At 38.2% G+C, this 20,058-nt stretch overlaps 1 protein-coding gene across 2 annotated transcripts in view; it reads left to right on the top strand.

The window, feature by feature from the left end:
- PGM2 (phosphoglucomutase 2) overlaps positions 1-19,810 on the top strand; it is a 35,123-nt gene extending 15,313 nt beyond the window's left edge. Inside the window, exons 7-14 of one of the 2 annotated variants that reach the window (XM_003258566.4) lie at positions 2,351-2,540; positions 3,596-3,693; positions 4,889-5,069; positions 5,160-5,253; positions 6,476-6,605; positions 8,147-8,336; positions 13,611-13,744; positions 19,232-19,810. In XM_003258566.4, coding sequence (XP_003258614.2) covers positions 2,351-2,540; positions 3,596-3,693; positions 4,889-5,069; positions 5,160-5,253; positions 6,476-6,605; positions 8,147-8,336; positions 13,611-13,744; positions 19,232-19,334 — 1,120 coding nt within the window. In that variant the 3' untranslated portion in view covers positions 19,335-19,810. The remainder of the gene's footprint in view (positions 1-2,350; positions 2,541-3,595; positions 3,694-4,888; positions 5,070-5,159; positions 5,254-6,475; positions 6,606-8,146; positions 8,337-13,610; positions 13,745-19,231) is intronic. The other variant, XR_004027325.1, reaches the window with a different exon arrangement.
- The last annotated feature ends 248 nt before the right edge of the window (positions 19,811-20,058 follow it).

The raw sequence follows: 20,058 nt of genomic DNA, 5'->3' as shown, positions 1-20,058 counted from the left end.
TACATTTCCTCCTGCGCTGTGATCCAATTTCTCATTTTTCCTGATTTGCTAGTTGAAAGTAATAGCTCACTTTTATTTGTATTCTTTAATTAACCTATATTTTCTGTGTATTTGTTCACCTTTTATATTTATAAACATCTGTGTTTATAATATATATATACATATATACATACAAAATATATATATAATATATTTTTTAGATGTTTTCTGTTATCTTTGGAATTTTTTATTGAAACTTTGCTGAACTGTTTAAAAATTTGTATAATATTTATTAGTCTTATAGCTTCTGGGTTTTATGTCATGCTTAGGAAGACACGCTCTATAACAAAATTATTAAAGTAATGCAAAAAATTTCCCTTGTTCTTTCTCTAGAACTTTCATGTTTGTGTTTTATAATATTTAAATCTTTTGTGTCATTAGTGATTTTTAATTTTATATGGGGCATGAAGTTATGGGGGAAAGCAGATTAGGTTTTTTCTAAAAGGTTTGTAGTTGTACCAACATCAGTGGAAGAATCTATCTTTTTTTTTTTTTTGACTAATTGGAAAGGTCACCTTTATGCAACAATTTCTAATATTAATCAAGTGCTAGTTATATATCAGATAACTGCTGGAGGCCCTTCACATGTAATTTTTTTTCTTTTTTTTGAGACAGGGTCTCACATTGTCACCCAGGCTGGAGTGCAGTGGCATGATCTTGGCTCACTGCAGCCTTGACCTCCCAGGTTCAGGGAATGCTCCTGCCTCAGCCCTCTGAGTAGCTGGGACTACAGGTGTGCACCGCTATGCTCTGCTAATTTTTTTGTATTTTTTTGTAGAGATAGGGTTTCACTGTGTTGCCCAGGCTGGTCTCGTCTTCCTAAGCTCAAGCAATCCACCTGCCTCGGCCTCCCACAGTGCTAGGATTAGAGGAGTGAGCCACTGTGCCCGGTCAACATGTAATTTCATTTAATCCTCGGAGTAATGCCAGTAAATTCTGGTATATTATCATGCATGTTAGAGATGAAAAAACTACAAGGAAGAGTGGTTAATAGCCAGCAGTCACACAGCTTATAGATGGCAGAGCTCCAGGATTTAAATTCAGAGTCTGACTCCAGAGCATGTTAACCACTCAGCATTATTACTTCTGTGTTCATTTCCCATTTCAAATTAGATCAACTTCTGAACTCTCTATTCTGTTCCTTTAATCTGCCTTTTTATATCTAGTACCAAGCTGTTTTAATTACTATAGGTTTATTATGTATTTTAAAATACGAGAGAGTTGTTTTTCCAGATTTTTCCTCCCTAATCTTACGTATTTATTTTCCCAGATGCATTTTATTTTCAGGGTATGCTTGTTTTAAACCACAATTCTCTTAGATAAGACCTTGTTCATTTATTCATTCCCAAAAGAAACGGATAATAACCTAAGATTCCAGCCATTAGAGCACTGGAAGTTTTTAAAGCCTTTTATTTTTCTGTAACTTCTCCTGTTAATTTTGGTATCTGTTGTTAGTCTGTATAAAGTCCCTAAGTCATGGCATGGTATCAAACAGGATTGTTACTTGGCAAACAAAAAGTTTTATTTATTATTATTATTATTATTATTATTATTATTATTATTATTATTTTCTGAGACAGAGTTTCACTCTTGTTGCCCAGGCTGGAGTGCAGTGGCACAATCTCAGCTCGCTACAACCTCCACCTCCCAGGTTCAACTGATTCTCCTGCCTCAGCCTCCTGAGTATCTGGGATTACAGGCATGCACCACCATGCCCAGCTAATTCTGTATTTTTAGTAGAGATGGGATTTTTCTGTGTTGGTCAGGCTGGTTTCGAACTCCTGACCTCAGGTGATCCACCTGCCTCGGCCTCCCAAAGTAAAAGTTTTATTTTTTATATCTTTATGTATGGGATAACCCAACACATTTTGTTAAAAAGGACATTTTGAAAATCATTTCTGAACCTGAGAAAGGACATTTGGGAGCCTGTTGCTTTGGGGATGTATGGGTGTGTGGAGCCCTGAAACTGTCCCGGGCTGGCTCTGGCACTGTCAGGGCACCTGCCAGGCCAGCAGTGAGTCTTGTGTGGGAACATGAGCTTGGGGTTCTTCTTTATATCTCACTCTAGATGGGATGCATGAAACAAAACCTGAAATAATCAGATTTGTTGAAAATAACTACAGAGTAGAATTTAAAACTTGAGTATGTTGAGGGAGGGAATATATGTATCTGGGAGAGAATGGATACGTTTTGTTTTTCTGAAATGGAATTAGAAAGATATTCACTTGTCTTGTACATTCTTGCAAACCTTGCAGTTTTGAGAGCCCTGTTTCTACCTTTTATCATTTTTCCATGGTGTGTCTGATTCTAGGAGCGTGAACAGGGAGACGAAGGTGAAGTTTGTGCACACCTCTGTCCATGGGGTGGGTCATAACTTTGTGCAGTCGGCTTTCAAGGCTTTTGACCTTGTTCCTCCTGAGGCTGTTCCTGAACAGAAAGATCCGGATCCTGAGTTTCCAACAGTGAAATACCCGAATCCCGAAGAGGGGAAAGGTGTCTTGGTAACCTAATGTTTTTTTAAATTATGAAATCTGCTTTTATATTCAAAACTATTACTGTCAAGTAAAATACATTTTTATGTGTTTTCATTGTGCTGAAGAAAAACTAATTTCAGCATGGAAATATGTACATATGGCTTGGTCCACAGCGTCTCATGTCTGTAATGCCAGCACTTTGGGAGACCAAGGCAGGCAGATCACTTGAGGTCAGGTGTTTGAGAACAGCCTGGCCAACATGGCAAAACCCTGTCTCTACTAAAAATACAAAAATTATCTGGGTGTGGTGCTACATGCCTGTAATCCCAGCTACTTGGGAGGCTGAGGCACTAGAATTGTTTGAACCTGAGAGATGGAGGTTGCAGTGAGCTGAGATTGCACCACTGCACTCCAGTCTGGGTGACAGGGTGACAGAGCGAGACTCCGTCTCAAAAAAAAAAAAAAGTATGTATATTTGTTAGTCATTAATTTCTTCAAGTATCTTTCAAATTAAACACCCCAGGATCAGGATATGAGAACTGAGCTCTAAATGGTGCTTCAAATTCAGTTAATTTAATTTAATTTAATTTGCCGTGTCTCCTTAATGCCAAAAAGAAGCAGTAATAGAGTGAAATTTTATCAGGTTATGATTTTTATTTCTTGTCATTTTTCTGATATGAAGAAGTGTTGCTTACATTATGGTTCCTGTAACATTTTTAAAGGTTGGGGTAGCAGTGGTATTCAGAGAATCAGTTTATTTTGTTTTATTTGTGAGGCTGATCACACAGCAATGCCCAGAAATACCAGTCCAACCACAGACCTACTGGCACATGTGCAGCAGGCACACTGGTAGGTTTGGGTCACACACCGATGCTCCCATTATCTGACCTCTGACTTAGGAAGATACCAGCTGCAGCTTTTGTTTGCTAAATTTCACTTCTGGAGCTGGTCTTGGTTGGTCCTATATTATCTTTCTAAGAGGGGAAAGACCTCTTGAGTTCTTAAGGAACTGAGTGTTTTTAAAGACTACCATATGCTCGATTCTTGATTAAATAATCTTTTATTTTCATATTCGTCTTCAGACTTTGTCTTTTGCTTTGGCTGACAAAACCAAGGCCAGAATTGTTTTAGCTAATGACCCGGATGCTGATAGACTTGCTGTGGCAGAAAAGCAAGACAGGTAAAATTAATTGTGATTATCTATATTATAGAACATATAAAGGATGATCTCTTCATTGGTAAAATGTTTCTGGGGAGACGGGACCTATTTGGAAACATTTCCCATTTATTTTGCAAATGATCATTTCACTGAACCTCCTGTGGAGTCTTCTAATGGAGAGCAAGATAGAGATCTAGTGTGGGGGGAGGTTACGTGATTGGCAAGCATAATGCAGAGTAAATCAACCCAGTATATATTTCAAATTGAAACTCCTATTTGGGAACTTCTCATTTTATAATTGATTTTTTTATAAGTAATGTCTCAGTGTCTAATGAGGGTAAAGCACTTTGGTGCTAGCTGTGTACTTCAGTATTTGCTGAGGGGTTTAGGAGGGAGCTGTACCTTCAAGGAGATGCTGAATTTAGTTTGGACAGACCAGGGAGGAATTCCTGTGGGGTATTGGCACAGTATTTAAGACAAGTCTGACCAGAGAGTTTGTACAAAGGAGAAGTAAGTACGTGGGGGCTAAAGTTGAAAGGTAGGCAGGGCCCAAGCAATTTTGGGCGTCAGGTAGCCTATGTGATGTTTTGGGGGCAGGAGGGTGCTGCTGCTGAAATGGTAGGGTTTTTAGATTGTGATAAAACAGGTTCCATTCTATATCAGTGTTGAGAAAGTTAAGCTAAGGTGATACGTCCTGATAGGTGAGATTTACTTCTAGCCATCTGGACTGCCAAGAGAAGCAGAAATCGCACATCTTCTCTCTGATGTTCTGACCATTTAGGACCGAGCTTGATCTTAAGGGATACTGAGCTGTCCCCTCTCAGAATCAGCAATACTGGCCAGTCCAGAAATTGAGATAGCAAAACTTACTCTATATATGGGGGATCTTGCCAGCATATTTGTTATATTTAAAACCAAAGGCTTTGCCAAAGATTAATATAGAGCCATTGTGTGTCATGTCTGACATACTTATTTTATACAGTCTTCAAAGACAGGATGTCTGTTCAGGCAAACTGGCTGATATATATGTAGCTGCTCAGATGTTTGTAAAATGGCAGTTACATTTCTGACCAGTTATTTAAAGATGATGAATAACAGGAACAGCCTTGCAGAAAATACTTCGACGCTTTGTTTGCTAAATTGTTTTATCTCCATGACACTTTAGAGTCTTCTTTAAGATTATGGAAATGAATGGTTGTTGTTTTTTTTCTTTCAGTGGTGAATGGAGGGTGTTTTCAGGCAATGAGTTGGGGGCCCTGCTGGGCTGGTGGCTTTTTACATCTTGGAAAGAGAAGAACCAGGATCGCAGTGCTCTCAAAGACACGTACATGTTGTCCAGCACCGTCTCCTCCAAAATCTTGCGGGCCATTGCCTTAAAGGAAGGTTTTCATTTTGAGGTAAGGTGTTTTTGGGACTCGTTCATTTTCCTTTCATCTGCTCTGTAGAAGATCTAAGGCATGTCTTTCTCTTTTGGATTATCCCTTTAGGAAACATTAACTGGCTTTAAGTGGATGGGAAACAGAGCCAAACAGCTAATAGACCAGGGGAAAACTGTCTTATTTGCATTTGAAGAAGCTATTGGTAAGAAGTGATCATGAACATTAAGGAATTGGTTGCAAGGCAAAAGGAAAAGGTTTGAATTGGGATTCAAAGATCCACAGTGAAACACGGTTTATTTTGCTTCTCCAGCACTCAGGTTGAATGTTGAACTGTCCTACTCCAAAATTGACATCTCAGATGCTTTACAGCAAAAAGGAATGTCTTAAAAACAACCAAGTCATTCATGTCAGAATCCTTTGCCTGGATGACTGAAAACAGTGATATTGTATGCTTGGCTGCTGGTACGTGTATTTTGGGAGTTGTGATGTTTCCTCCACTGTGGTGTTTAATATCCAGGCCTAAACACTGTGGTATTTAATGTCCCTCCGCCTCCAAAAGTGCTAATGAGGATCTATCCAGAGGAAAGGAGAAGGAAGGCATGGTTTGCTGCTGTCATCAGAATGATACTCACCCAAAAGGATGACCCAGGTCCAGCCAGAATGACAGAAAAACCCTTGTCCTAAACTGTCAATGTAAATGAACAGAAAGGAGAACTAGCTATAGAAATTTGAAACTCACATTGTACCAAACGCTTTTAGCTATTAATTTAATAAAAACTATTATGCATTAGATTTATTTATATTCATTTGTATATTCTCTGCAACACTAACACATGATTTAACTAATCAAAGAAAGCGTCATCGCTCAGGTTCTCTTTTATTGTCAGATTTGGCAGACTTGTCTTTCCGTAGCTTTTTATTTTAAAAAAGATTTTCTTACATTCATTTATCAAGTATTAATTGCATGTCTATTACTCAGTGACTCTAAAAGAAATGGATGGCACTGACCTTAGCCTACAGCAGCTTAGATAGATTTAGTTAAGTAATCACACACAAGAGTATAGGCCAGATGTCAAGATGAATAATGTGACTAACAAATACTATTGGGATTCGGAGAAGAAAGACGTATATATTGACTAGGACAATTAGAAACAATTTCATGAGCTGGAAGGAGTTTCATGACTCTAGTGATTGAGCACCATGTGGCCAGGAGGGAAAATCTTGCAGGTTCTTCAGCAAATACTTCTTGAAGGCCTGCTATGGGCTAGGCACTGGGCTAAATTCCTAAACATAAGGTATTAATGAGAAACATGCATACACGCAACACTGTACAACCTCTAATATGCAATAGCCAGGATTCATACTCATATGTGGTTTGACACAGTATTGTTGTATAGATGTATGTATGACGTGTGTTTCTGCAGGATACATGTGCTGCCCTTTTGTTCTGGACAAAGATGGAGTCAGTGCCGCTGTCATAAGTGCAGAGTTGGCTAGCTTTCTAGCAACCAAGAATTTGTCTTTGTCTCAGCAACTAAAGGCCATTTATGTGGAGTAAGTTGTTATTGACTGTTGGATTGAAATAATATTTTGAAATGTTCTATTATATACTTATGCATGAGATACTAATATCCTTTCTAATGCTCTTATTTTGGTGATGAATTCTATTTCTTATAAAAATTAAATAAGGCTGGGCACAGTGGCTCATGCCTGTAATCCCAGCACTTTGGGAGGCTGAGGCGGGTGGATCACCTGAGGTCAGGAGTTCGAGACCAGCCTGGCCAACATGGTGAAACCCCGTCTCTACTAAACATACAAAAATTAGCTGGTTATGGTGGTGGGCACCTGTAATCCCAGCTACTCGGGAGGCTGAGGCAGGACAATTGCTTGAACCTGGGAGGCAGAGGTTGCAGTGAGCCGAGATCGCGCCATTGCACTCCAGCCTGGGTGACAAGAGCTAAACTCTGTCTCAAAAAAAAAAAAAAAAAAAAAAAAAAACTAAAGAGATCACCTTTTCCTTTTGATACTTAACAACTTAGTAATTACTATTCCTGATTGCATTAATTCTTAACAAATGACAACATGAAAGAATGTGATTTTAAGTGTCCGATATCAAAAAAGATTGAATGTCTTCATAATACATGTATTCATTTTTTGTAGCAATTACTCAGCTCTGCCTTGCCTGTGTAGTGCGTAAGCATCCAAAGATAATACAGAAAGTGATGCGTGTGATGTGGCTGTCTGTGCAAATGCAGGCGGAAGACCAGGCAGTCATTTGGTGATCCCTGGGGTAGATTGTTGGACCTCTTTTTTTTTTTTTTTTTTTTTTTTTTTTTTTGAGACGGGGTCTTGCTCTGTCACCAGGCTGGAGTGCAGTGGCGTGATCTCGGCTTACTGCAATCTCTGCCTCCTGGGTTCAAGTAATTCTCCTACCTCAGCCTCCCGGGTAGCTGGGATTATAGGTGTCCCCATACCTGGCTAATTTTTGTATTTTTAGTAGAGTTGGGGGTTTCACCATATTGGCCAGGCTGGTCTCGAACTCCTAACCTCAGGTGATCTGCCCATCTTGGCCTCCCAAAGTGCTGGGATAACAGGCGTGAGCCACTGTTCGTGGCCTGGATCTCTTTTTTAATGGTCTTTTAAAAATTATTCCTTTGGCGTCAGTTATGACTATTACATTTATTTTATTATTTATTTTATTTTATTTTATTTTATTTTTTGAGACGGAGTCTCTCGTTGCCCAGGCTAGAGTGCAGTGGCACAATCTTGGCTCACTGAATCCTCCACCTCCTGGGTTCAAGCGATTTTTCTGCTGCAGCCTCGGGAGTAGCTGGGACTACAGGTGCCTGTCACCATACCAGGCTAATTTTTGTATTTTTAGTAAAGACAAGGTTTCTCCATGTTGGCCAGGCTGGTCTCAAACTCCTGATCTCAGGTAATCTGCCTGCCTCGGCCTCACAAAGTGCTGGGATTACAGGCATGACCCACTGCACCCAGCCATATTTATTTTAGAATACACTGGTTGGTACATGTTCTGTGTCCACCCTACAAAATTATTTGTTCCTCATATGCATGAATTTGTATTTGCTTGATAGGTATGGCTACCATATTACTAAAGCTTCCTATTTTATCTGCCATGATCAAGACACCATTAAGAAATTATTTGAAAACCTCAGAAACTACGACGGAAAAAATAATTATCCAAAAGCTTGTGGCAAATTTGAAATTTCTGCCATTAGGGACCTTACAACTGGCTATGATGATAGCCAACCTGATAAAAAAGCTGTAAGTAATATCTTCTCTTTTCAACTAACCTCTTTTCTATTTACCTTTTAAAATAATTTGAATAAATTATTTAACCATACAATTAATTGAAGCTGATTTTAGGCACTTAGGCGTGATTATAAATAACCTATAAAAAATATCTGGAAGCTGGATGTGGTGGCTCACGCCTGTAATCCCAGCACTTTGGGAGGTTGAGGTGGGCAAATCACTTGAGGTCAGGAGTTTGAGACCAGCCTGGCCAACATGGCAAAACCCGGTCTCTATTAAAAAATACAAAAATTAGCCAGGCATGGTAAGTTAAAAACCACAGGCTAAAACTAAAAGAGATTCTACTAGGCCGGGAGCAGTGGCTCACACCTGTAATCCCAGCACTTTGGGAGGCCAAGGCAGGTGGATCACTTGAGGTCAGGAGTTCAAGACCAGCCTGGCCAACATGGTGAAACTCCATCTCTACTAAAAATACAAAAATTAGCCGGATGTGGTGGCACATACCTATAACCCTAGCTACTCAGGAGGGTGAAGCAGGAGAACTGCTTGAACCCGGGAGGCAGAGGTTGCAGTGAGCTGAGATGCACTACTGCACTCTAGCCTGGGTGACAGAGCGAACTTTGTCTCAAAAAAAAAAAAAAAAAAAGAGGAACTAGTCATCAAAGCCTGTGTGGTCATTTAGCACCTTAGGCAATAAGTGCTCAGAAGTGTGGAACCTGTCTGTGGTCACAGACCTTAGTTGGTGGTGGTCCAGGGAGAATCTGGGTTTTCTGTCTCAGGATCCAGCATTCTCTCCCTGTCAGGAGTTCTCGCACTTGCGGGAGCATCAGTAACCAAGAAGGCTGGCGAAAACAGAGTGTTGGAGCCCACACCTGGACTTTCTGATTCAGTAGGTCTGGGGTAGGAGCCAAAAATGTTCATTTCTAACAACATCCCAGGTGGTACTGATGCAACTGGTCGTCCTCACTTTGAGAACCACTGTTTGTTTTCTAGTTAGTTCACTCTGTTCTCTGAGTGTATGGGAGCTGTTGGCTATAAAGCCTGAGTTTGCATTCTTCACACCATGCAGATCCTTCACTGGAGACAAAAGAAGACCCAAAGGTAGCAGAAGAGTGTTGCTAAATATGTCGGGGGTTGGGGGAAGAAAGTAAGAGTATCCTTATGAGATGTTAGGCACGTTCTCTGATATTTACTTTGTTCTATTTTTCATTTTCATCTGCACACAGCATATTTTAAAAATAGAAATAGTATGAAAACGCTTATGATGAAACGTGGCAGTCCCACCCCTGCTACCTCATTGCCATGCCACCAAGACTAGATTTGTAAATCATGTGCTCATATAGTGATGTTTTGATATACCAGTTTTACAATTTGTTGACTTTCTATTTTTGAGATATTTAGTTCTTACACTTTCTACATTCAACAATCCTCTTCTCCCTGTCCTCACAGTACGTTTATGCCACAGCTTTTGATTAAATCAGATTCCGTGCTTTTGTTATTATGACTAGTAACTGCTGTTGCCTGCTAGCTAAGTAGTGTATTTTGATTAGGTTTCCCTAGTTTGTATAGAGAATTGTATTTCCTGTACCTTTTCTTTTCTTTTTTTTTTTTTTTTTTTTTTTTTGGAGACAGGGTCTTGCTGTGTCACTTAGTCACTTAGGCTGGAGTGAATGGCATGATGACAGCTCCCTGTAGCTTTGACCTCCCAGGCTCAAGTGATCCTCCCACCTCACCCTCCTGAGTAGCTAGGACCAAGGTTATGCCATCATGCCTGGCTTTTTTTTGTTTGTTTGTTTGTTTGTTTGGAGGGACGAGTCTCTCCCTATGTTTCCCAGGCAGGTCGCAAGTGATCCTCCTGCCTTAGCCTCCCAAAGTACTAGGATTACAGGCCTAAGCTACTGCACCTGCCTTAATTCATGTAGTAATAGTTGCCTTGTTCTTCCATTTGCCTGGATTTCTATGTACCTGTCAGTAGTTTTCCCCAAATCCTTCAAATGCCTCTCAGTAGGGTTTTCCTGGTCCATGTCCAGTGGCCACCCTCCTGGTTCCTCCACCTGGGCTGGGCCAGCTGCTTTCTGGGTTGGGTGCACAGCTGTCTTCCTGGGAATGCCCTTCTCCAGGGTTGAGTCCCTTGCTCCTAGACCTCATGGCTTCCTCTTTCTATATTTATTTTCCTAGATCACATCCTCTAATAGCTTTCTGAGAACAAGTAATTGGGTAGTAAGTTTTTGGTGGCATTTAGATCTGAAAATGTCTTATTCTGTCCTCACACTTCATTGACTCACAGTTTTGAAAACATTGCTCCATTATTGTTGGGCTTCGAGCATTGCTGTTGAGTCTCCATTTCTTCCTTTTTCAGCAAATAGTTAAGGCCTACTGTATGCTGCATGTAAGGTTATTGATGCCCTACTTATTCAGTCCTTTCCATGCAACTTGTTTTGTTTTTTTTCCTCTGGGAAGATTTTAGGAACTTTTCTCTGAACTTCAGTTTCTAAAATTTCACAGCAATATGCTATAGTATGGGTCCCTTTTTATTCATGTTTCTGGATACTTGGTCTGTAGAATCATTTATTTTAGTTCTGAGAAGTTTTCTTGATTTTGTATCAAGAAAGGGAGCTAATTGGTTGTTTTTTAAAATAACCACGTCCCCTACATTTTCAGTTTTTCGTTTCTTGAAGAGTTCTTAGATGCTGGCTCTCCAAGACTGATGTTCTACTCTTCTTCTTTCTTTCTTCTTCTGTTTTTTTGGGAGATTTCCTTAGCTTTAGCTTTTAGTGCCTCTGTTGGCTATTTCAGTTATAACTCTCTAATTTATTAAAAATAGTATCCTATTGAAACAGGGTCTTGCTGTTTCACCCAAGCTGGAGTGCAGTGACATGAGCATAGCTCACTGCAGCCTTGATCTCCTGGGCTCAAGCGATCCTCCTGCTTCAGCCTCCTGAGTAGCTGGAACTACAGGTGTGTGCCACCATGCCCGGCTAAGGTTTTTAGTTTAGTAGAGACAGGATCTTGCTGGGTTGCCCAGGGTGATATTCCTTTTTTTTTTAATGTAAACAATATCTTACCTCTCTAAGGATTATAGACCTAATTATAGTTTTTTTAAAAATGTAAGTCTATTTTTTCCTCTACATTCTCTTTATTTCCACCAAGTTCTTTTTATTCTGTTTGTTTCGGACTTTGTCTTTTATCTGATGTCTTTCCCCAAATGTCTGATGATCCTTAACTATCCTTTGGGCACCTAAGAACTGATTGGAAGCTCTGTGTACATATGCAGATCAAATGACATACTTCACTTAGAGGATATTGGTAGCAAGTTAACTTTATAAGGGGATCCCCCTGATTTAATGAGACCTTAATCACCTACCCAAGGCTGATAAGATGAGATGCCAAGGCCCTGGAGGCGTGACTGGGGCAGAGCTGGGGGTGTCAGCCTGAGGGCTTCTACTTGATCCCTCTGTTTTCATCATGCCCTGCCCAGGTTCCCCAACTCCTGAATGTTTCTGATTTAATCTCCAGAGAATTTAAACCATCTCCTGCAGAAATGGAGAAGAGGTGGTTCTGTGACGGTGTGGGCTCAGGGCAAGGAACGGGGAGGGTCTAAGAGCTTCTTTCAAACCCTGTTCCTGCTTTTCGCCCCTGCCTCACATCTGCCTTTTGCAGTACCTGCTGTCTCTGGTTCTTGAGCTTGGCCAGGATTTTGCAGAGCACCTTGCCTCGGTTCTCATCCAAGTCTCCTTCCTCAGGCACTCAGATTTCATTCTCTGGGTCCCACCAGACCAGTTCTGTGCCTCCATCTGTTTTCTGACTTGTGCGATGGGTTGGCAGCCCCATCAGCTGCTACCTCCTCTTTGTCTCTTTGCCCATGTGTTTATGCTATTTAAAGTACCTCTGTAATTTTAAATGGAGTTTTGGGACCTATCAGATATAAATATACCATTTCCTCAAGACCATTTTTCTTTTCTAACCAGTAGATTTATATGGCATTTATTTTTTCTTACAGAAGCTTCCTTTTTTTTTTCTTTTTCTTTTCTTTTTTTTTTTTTTTTGAGACATAGTTGCAGTCTGTTACCCAGGCTAGAGTACGGTGGTGCAATCTCAGCTCACTGCAGCCTCTGCCTCCCGGGTTCAAGTGATTCTCCTGCGTCAGCTTCCTGAGTAGCTGAGATTACAGGCGCCCGCCACTATGCCTAGCTAATTTTTGTGTTTTTAGTAGAGACGGGATGTTGCCGTGTTGGCCAGGCTTGTCTCCAACTCCTGGCCTTGTGTGATCTGCCCTCCTCGGCCTCCCAAAGTGCAAAGTGCTGGTATTACAGGCATAAGCCACCGCGCCCAGCCTGGAAGCTTTATTTAAAAAAAAAAAAAGCTCCTTATGGAATTTTCTTTGCAAAGATTCACTTTGTAACAGTAAAAATAATCTAGTTTGGGTTTTTTTTTTTTGGTAGTGTTGTATTAATCTGTTTAAGTCAATATCTTGTGAAATGATGTGTTTTAATAAAACTTTAATAACTTCAATAGAACTAGGGAAGTAAAAGCTGATACACAAAGTTACTTAATTTTCTTTATTTCAAATTAATTTAGTTATGTTAATTCACAAATAAAAATTGTATACATTTATGATGTACAATCTGATGTTTTAAAATAATGTATACATTGTGATGGCTAAAATCAAGTTAATTAGAATGTATTACCTCACATATTTATCATGTATTTCTAGTGAACACTTAAAATCTATTCTCTTAGCAATTTTCAAGTGTACAGTGCATCATTATTAACTCTAGTCACCGTATTGTACAATAGATCTCTCGAACTTTTCTTCTGGCTAACTGAAACTTCATGCCCTTTGACCAGCATCTCCCCAAACTCCCCCTCCCTTATCCCCACCCTCCCCCAGTCAGCCCCTGGTAACCACTGTTCTGTTCTGTGCCTCTGTGAGTTCAACCTTTTCGGATTCCACATATAGGTGAGATCATGCAGTATTTGTCTTTCTGTGCCTGGCTTATTTCACTCAACGTAATGTCCTCCAGGTTCATCCATATTGTTGCAAATGACAGGATTTCCTTCTCTTTTAAGGCTGAATAGTATTCCATATAGTAGACCACATATTCATAAATTACTGTCATTTAGTATTTCATTCATGTGGAGTACATTTTCTGATTTCCTCCAAAATGTTTTTCTTTTCTAACCAATAGATTTGTTGGGCATTTATTTTCTTACTTATGCAAGGGAAGATACTGGTTAGGCCAGAATGTTACTATTTAACCTTAAAATGTGTGCATTAATTCCTAGGTTCTTCCCACTAGTAAAAGCAGCCAAATGATCACCTTCACCTTTGCTAATGGAGGCGTGGCCACCATGCGCACCAGTGGGACAGAGCCCAAAATCAAGTACTATGCAGAGCTGTGTGCCCCACCTGGAAACAGGTATGATGTGGATGGCAGCTGGTGTCATTTTACTCCCCAGACTTCCTAACTGGTTCTATTCAAATGCCAAGTGAAATGTTCCATCTTTCTAATAGGTAATTTAATTAGAAATGCTGTTTCAGAACCTGCACTAATATTTTGATATTAACAGTCAGTCTGAGCATCCAGGGAAAAGCTTACTTTTTACTTTCTTACTTTTGTCCTAAATTTCTTTGTATGGGAAAATTTTATCCTTATTTCAGTATAGTAATAAAAGTGCCTTTTTCTAAACACTTTTCATTGGTGGCTAACACCAATGAGATTTTCTGTTTTTCTCAAACTTCAGTCTTCCCATGTCTCTGATAAAATAAATTATAATCCATTCCACATGCATGCAAGAAATATCTTTGAGTATTCATTATAGACAGGTCTGTGCTGGGTTCTGGAGGGGCCACTGTCAGACAGCCTCGTCAGAGAGAGTCCTTGCTGCCAAAGAGCTGATGGGCTGGTAGCTTCAGGTTCAAGTTTCTGTGACCTTGATAAAGTGTTTGAGTTGGTCACTCTGTAAAAACTTAACATTTTGCACCTTAACAAGCTCAGTGCATGTCCTTAGTGTGTGTAAGTGTGATATTGCATGCCTACCCAACATGCAGTTAACCAGCACTTCCCTATTCAGAATACAGTTGAAAATCACGAAAAGTTCTTGTAAAAGGTGAATTAAGTCAGTGCTGTCTGACAGAACTAAAATACAATCCACAGATGCAATTTTGATTTTCTACTTGTCACCTTTTAAAAGAGTAAAAAGAAACAGGTGAAATTAATTTCAATAATATATTTTACTTAACCTAGTATATCCAAAAATTATTACAACATGTAATCGGTGTAAATATTATTAATGAGATGTTTTACATTCTTTTTTTTTCCTTTGGAAAAAAGTCCTCAAAATTGATTCAGAATTTTACACTTAGAGCATATCTCAATTTGAATGCTCCATTTTTATCAGAAATACTTGATCTGTAGAGTTAATAAAATTTAGAGTGGACAAAGTAGATTTTAATACCCAGATTATTCCAAACATTCTTGTTTTCTAATAACTGAATCAATTATCAGTTTTAAAACTTGAACTCAATTAACTCAACTTCATAAAATTAAAAATTCAGTTCCTCAGTGGCACTCGCCACATTTCAAGTTCTTGGTAGCCACATGTGTCTAATGGCCGCTGTAGTAAACAGCACCCATCTAGGTAATTGTGACAACATAGACAAACCAAAGCTTTGCTCATAGAAGTTTTTCCAGCCTTGTGAATCAAACTTGTGCAAATAAAAGCAGATGAAAATTCCTGAGCATCTTAAATTGCCAAGCTAGTAGCAGATTAAATGTAGCAAATTAGAGGAATGGGGAATTATAACAAACTTTTCTTAGGCAAGGAGAAGTGACTGCTGATAGCAAGAAAGGAAATACTAAAACAAAACAAAACTATAAAACATGGACACAAGAACTTAGAAAGCTCACCACTCCATGAGTTTATCATGAGGGAAATAGCATTCTATACCCAAGTGAGCCCAGAATACAGCTCCAGTCCAACACAGTCATGCTTATGGCTCTCAAATGTCAAGATGTTCAATAAAGAGATATTTAAGAAGTCATGGGACTATGTAATATATTTTCTCTATGGATTCCCATTCAAAACCTTTTTGTGCTTAAAGTGCAAAAATTCAACTATTAAGTGAACATATAAAAGCTCATTTTCTAAGAATTCTGGATTACCAATATTTTATTATAATATTATGCAAGAATCTTGTTTTTGTGTGCATTATATAGTAAGCTCTTTGCTGCTATATTGCATATAGTTTTTTGTAAACATTTCTTTATAATTCTTATTTAGTGTTTTCTTATTTCTATGTTTCATTCTTTTAAAAAGAAATGGACAGTCCAACTAAACAGTCCAACTGAAGTATCTGTTTTTTCTATATCTTGTCCTTTCCTTTTCATTATCTGATGAAAATATATCTTATATTTTGGAAAGCTTTCCTTTGTAATAATGACACTATTTAAATGTTTAAGGCTTTATGGTATTAACATTTTTCACATGGCTTATTGAGTGGACTTAAATTCAAATATTAGCCTATAAATTAGTGAAAAAACCTTGAAAATTTGTCCTTTTATTATATTCATTGAAACATTGCTTCCATTTATTAAATGGGACATTAAGCGCTATGTCAGTAGATGGATATGTGGTCAGGGCTTAAGCAAGGCACCAGCGTACCTAACGTACAACTGCAATAAAGTTTTTTTTGTTTTGTTTTTTGTTTTTTTTTTTTTTGAGACAGGATCTCTCTCTGTTGCCCAGGCTGGAGTGCAATGGTGGAATCTTAGCTTACTGCAACCTCTGCCTCCTGGGTTCAAGCAATTCCTGTGCCTTAGCCTCCTGAGTAGCTAAGATTACAGATATGCACCACCACACCCAGCTAATTTTTTTGTTTTGGGGTTTTTTTTTAGTAGAGACAAGGTTTCATCATGTTGGTCAGGCTGGGCTCGAACTCCTGGCCTCAAGTGATCCGCCAGCCTTAGCCTCCCAAAGTGTTGGGATTACAGGCATGAGCCACTGCACCTGGCTAGCAATAAAGTCTTGACTAAGATTTCCTTCTTTCCTGAAAAGCTTAAATATTATTAATATGCTTTATGTCATAAATTTCAATTATTCATGGAATTTCATGGCCTTCTAATCAACTAAAATGGAAAATCCTTTTCAAATATGTGCTGCTTTAAAAATATATTTTTTCAGGGGAGATGTCTTTAGTTTTGTCCAACTTTTTTATTTTGAACGATTTCAAACCTACAGAAATGTTGAAATAAGAATGCAGTGAATACCCACATACCCTTCACTTAGACCAAACTTTTTATGTAAAGAGCCAGATAGTAAATATTTTAGGATTTGCAGACATGTGTTTTCTGTTGCCACTACTCAGCTCTGCTAATGTAGTAAGAAAGCAGCCATATGAATAAAGGAATGGGCATGGCTGTGTTCCAGTAAAACTACATGAACCACAGTTTGTTGACCCCAATCCAGACTCAGCTATTGCTAACATTTTGCAATATTTGCTCTCTCACCATATATGTTATGTATTTGAGATTTTTCTGTACCATTTGAAAGACTCTGTGATACTTCGTGACACATCATAAGACTTCATGATACTTCACTCCTGACATTTCAGTATGCATCTCTTAAGAACATTCTCTTAATATTAAGGCAAATAGATAATAATGGTACTAGGCAGGGTTCCAGTGGACCACCGGAAGCAGTAGAATGTATCTATTAAGAGATTGTTTGCAAGGAATCAACTTGTGCAATTGATTGTGGGGGCCAGCTTGGCAAGTCTGAAATCCATAGGGCAGGCTGTCCAGAAAGGGAGCCTGGAATTCTCGGGCATGGGTTAAAGTTACAGTCTACAGGTGGAATTCTTCAGGAAAACCTCAGTTCCATTCCTAATGCCTTTCAGATAGAATCTAGCCCATCCACATTGTCTAGGATAATCTCCTTTACTTAAAATCAACTGATTATAGATACTAATCACACCTACAAAATACCTTCACAGCATCACAACATTAGTGTTTGAATAACTGGAGACACTATCCTAGCCAAATTGACACCTAAATTCAAACATTCCCAAAAGTCCCCAAAATAGCTCTTTTCTCCCAATTTATAATCAAATCAAGAACACTGCATTGTATTTACTTGTCATTTAGTTTAAATGTTTTTTCATGATGATTAGAGAAAAATAAATACCAATTATGCATGATAACTTTCCTAAACATTCCAATAAAGAGATCCATCTAGCTTTAGACTTTTCAGAAACAGGAATTCCTAACCCTGGCTTAAATGATTATGGGATGTGTCCTGTTATTTTTAAAGATGTTATGAAATATTCTCAAGCATTAATTTAACAAATGGAACAGTTATTGATTAGGATGGAGAATAGTAACACAAAATTTTTGTTTTAAGAATTGTACCACTAAATCTTACACTGTGGTACTGATTTCTTTTTCATACATAAAATTCAATATCAAAAACATATCACTATATACATGAATCATAATGTTCACTCATGTCATGATTAAGAAATAAACTTGAATAATAAATTAGTAATCAGTAAATTCACTGAATTTTAGTTTTAAGTATACTTTAAAAAATGATTAGCTTACATGCCTTCCTGAGAACTGTTATTTTCTTCAAAGCACATTTATGGAGAAGGAGAAGAAAGCTGATATAATTGGTATGTACTTAAAAAGTATAATTATTTTATATGTTGCCAGTAGGGATAAAAATAATTATAATGATAGCTACATTTATTGAGGTCTTTGGGCCGTGTTCAGTGCTAATTGCTTTATATAATTTATCGCAATCTGTACAGCAACTCTCTTGAGAAGATAAAGTCTTTATCCCAGTTTTACAAATGAGGAATCTGGGCCTTAGAGAGGCCAAGCCACTTGCCCAAGGGCACAGAGCTAGTAAGTGTAGAGCCAGAATTAATGTCTACAATGAAATGGATTGCTTTAGTGATTACAGTACTGTTTAGCTATTACAGTGTTGAAATGATTTTAACTAATTATAGGGATTTCCATTAAAATAAACTCTGCATATATTAAAAATGGTATGAAGAATATGAAGTAATGGAAAGTACAAAGGATTTAGTTTTTTAAATTTAGCTTTTTGGTGTTAAGTACTTACAGTACTCACACTAGGCTACTTAAGATGCTGGAAACCTCTTTAACTGCAAGTCAGTTTTATCTGTTACTTACCTTTCAAATCTTTGTATATAAATGAGTGTTTCCCACAGCCCTGAAAACTTGATTTTCTTAGAGGGATTTGTCTCCCCAGATTCTTGTTTATACTTTAGTTGTGACTCTTTCTTTCAAGAAATAGATTCATTATGATATGACCACAGGGATCTGATTTCTTGGTGTTTGACTCCTCAAACCCACCCGGAGGCTCCCTATTTGCTGTTCATTCTAGGAAGGCTTTCTAGACAAGGCTGGAGCTTAGGTGCCAGTAGTTTGAGGGCAGACATCATCATGAATGTCTGTATTCTGGGAGACTGAGGAGTTAACAGAGATGTTGTTTGTAAAAGTTTAGCAGGATTTAATGGCAAGTGACATCATGAAAGCTTTCTCTACACCCTTAGGTATAAATATTACAGATCTTTTAGGGATGCTAGGCCAAAAATTGTGTTTCTTACAAAGTCTTATGAGAAGAGCAAAGGATAATTTTGTTTATAGTTCAGACGTTGGAAAAATCTTTGGGAAAAATAATGCATATTGTCTCATGGGGTGTTTTGTCTAAGTCAACAGATGTGTTCCATGCTTAATTCTCTGGAGTTCTCTTTTTTTTCCTATTTACTCCTCTTCTTAAGGTTATATTTTCATGTCACTTCATCAGTGGGGGGCAGCATTTAAACTGTGCTTTGGAATAATCCCTTGACCTGGATTTTTTTCCACCTTATTTTCCAGTGATCCTGAGCAGCTGAAGAAGGAACTGAATGAACTGGTCAGTGCTATTGAAGAACATTTTTTCCAGCCACAGAAGTACAATCTGCAGCCAAAAGCAGACTAAAATAGTCCAGCCTTGGGTACACTTGCATTTACCTACAATTAAGCTGGGTTTAAATTGTTAAGCAATATTTTTAAGGGCCAAATGATTCAAAATATCACAGGTATTTATGTGTTTTACAGAGACCTACATTCCTCATTGTTTCATGTTTGACCCTTAAGGTGAAAAAAGAAAAATGGCCAAACCTAACAAACTAACATTCCTACTAAAAAGTTGAGCTTCGACATACTTTGAATTTTTATAAGTGAAGATTTTTAAACTAACTTAAAAAAATAGATTGTAATTGATGTGCCTTAATTTGCATAAATCATAAAGGTATGTCCTCTCTGTAATTGTTTTAATGTGTGCTTGAAATATCCAGAAAACCTATGGAGTTAGTAAATTCTGGGCTGGCTTATGTAGGATAGCCACTTTTTAGGTATATGTACATTTATATTTCTATTAATTCCTTATAAAGTAAAATAAATGAATAGATCAAATGTTGTGTTCATGTTTGGGGAAAATGATAAGTTGCAGAAACCTATGAAATAGAGCAAAAGATGCTTTAAAAAGATACGTTTTTTGAACTAATTTTTTTTTTTGGTTCTAATAATGCACATAGCATATTAGTACATCGTACATGTGCTAGGAAAAACCAGCTTCACTGTCTTTGTTTAATGTGTTGAAACTCATCTTTTTAAATCTTGAAAAACCAAACAGTTGTTTACTTGACACTTGAAAGTAGCAT

Source organism: Nomascus leucogenys, chromosome 20 (genome assembly GCF_006542625.1).
Source record: "Nomascus leucogenys isolate Asia chromosome 20, Asia_NLE_v1, whole genome shotgun sequence".
Classification (NCBI taxonomy): Eukaryota; Metazoa; Chordata; class Mammalia; order Primates; family Hylobatidae; genus Nomascus; species Nomascus leucogenys.
This window is presented reverse-complemented; position numbering and strand designations above follow the sequence as displayed.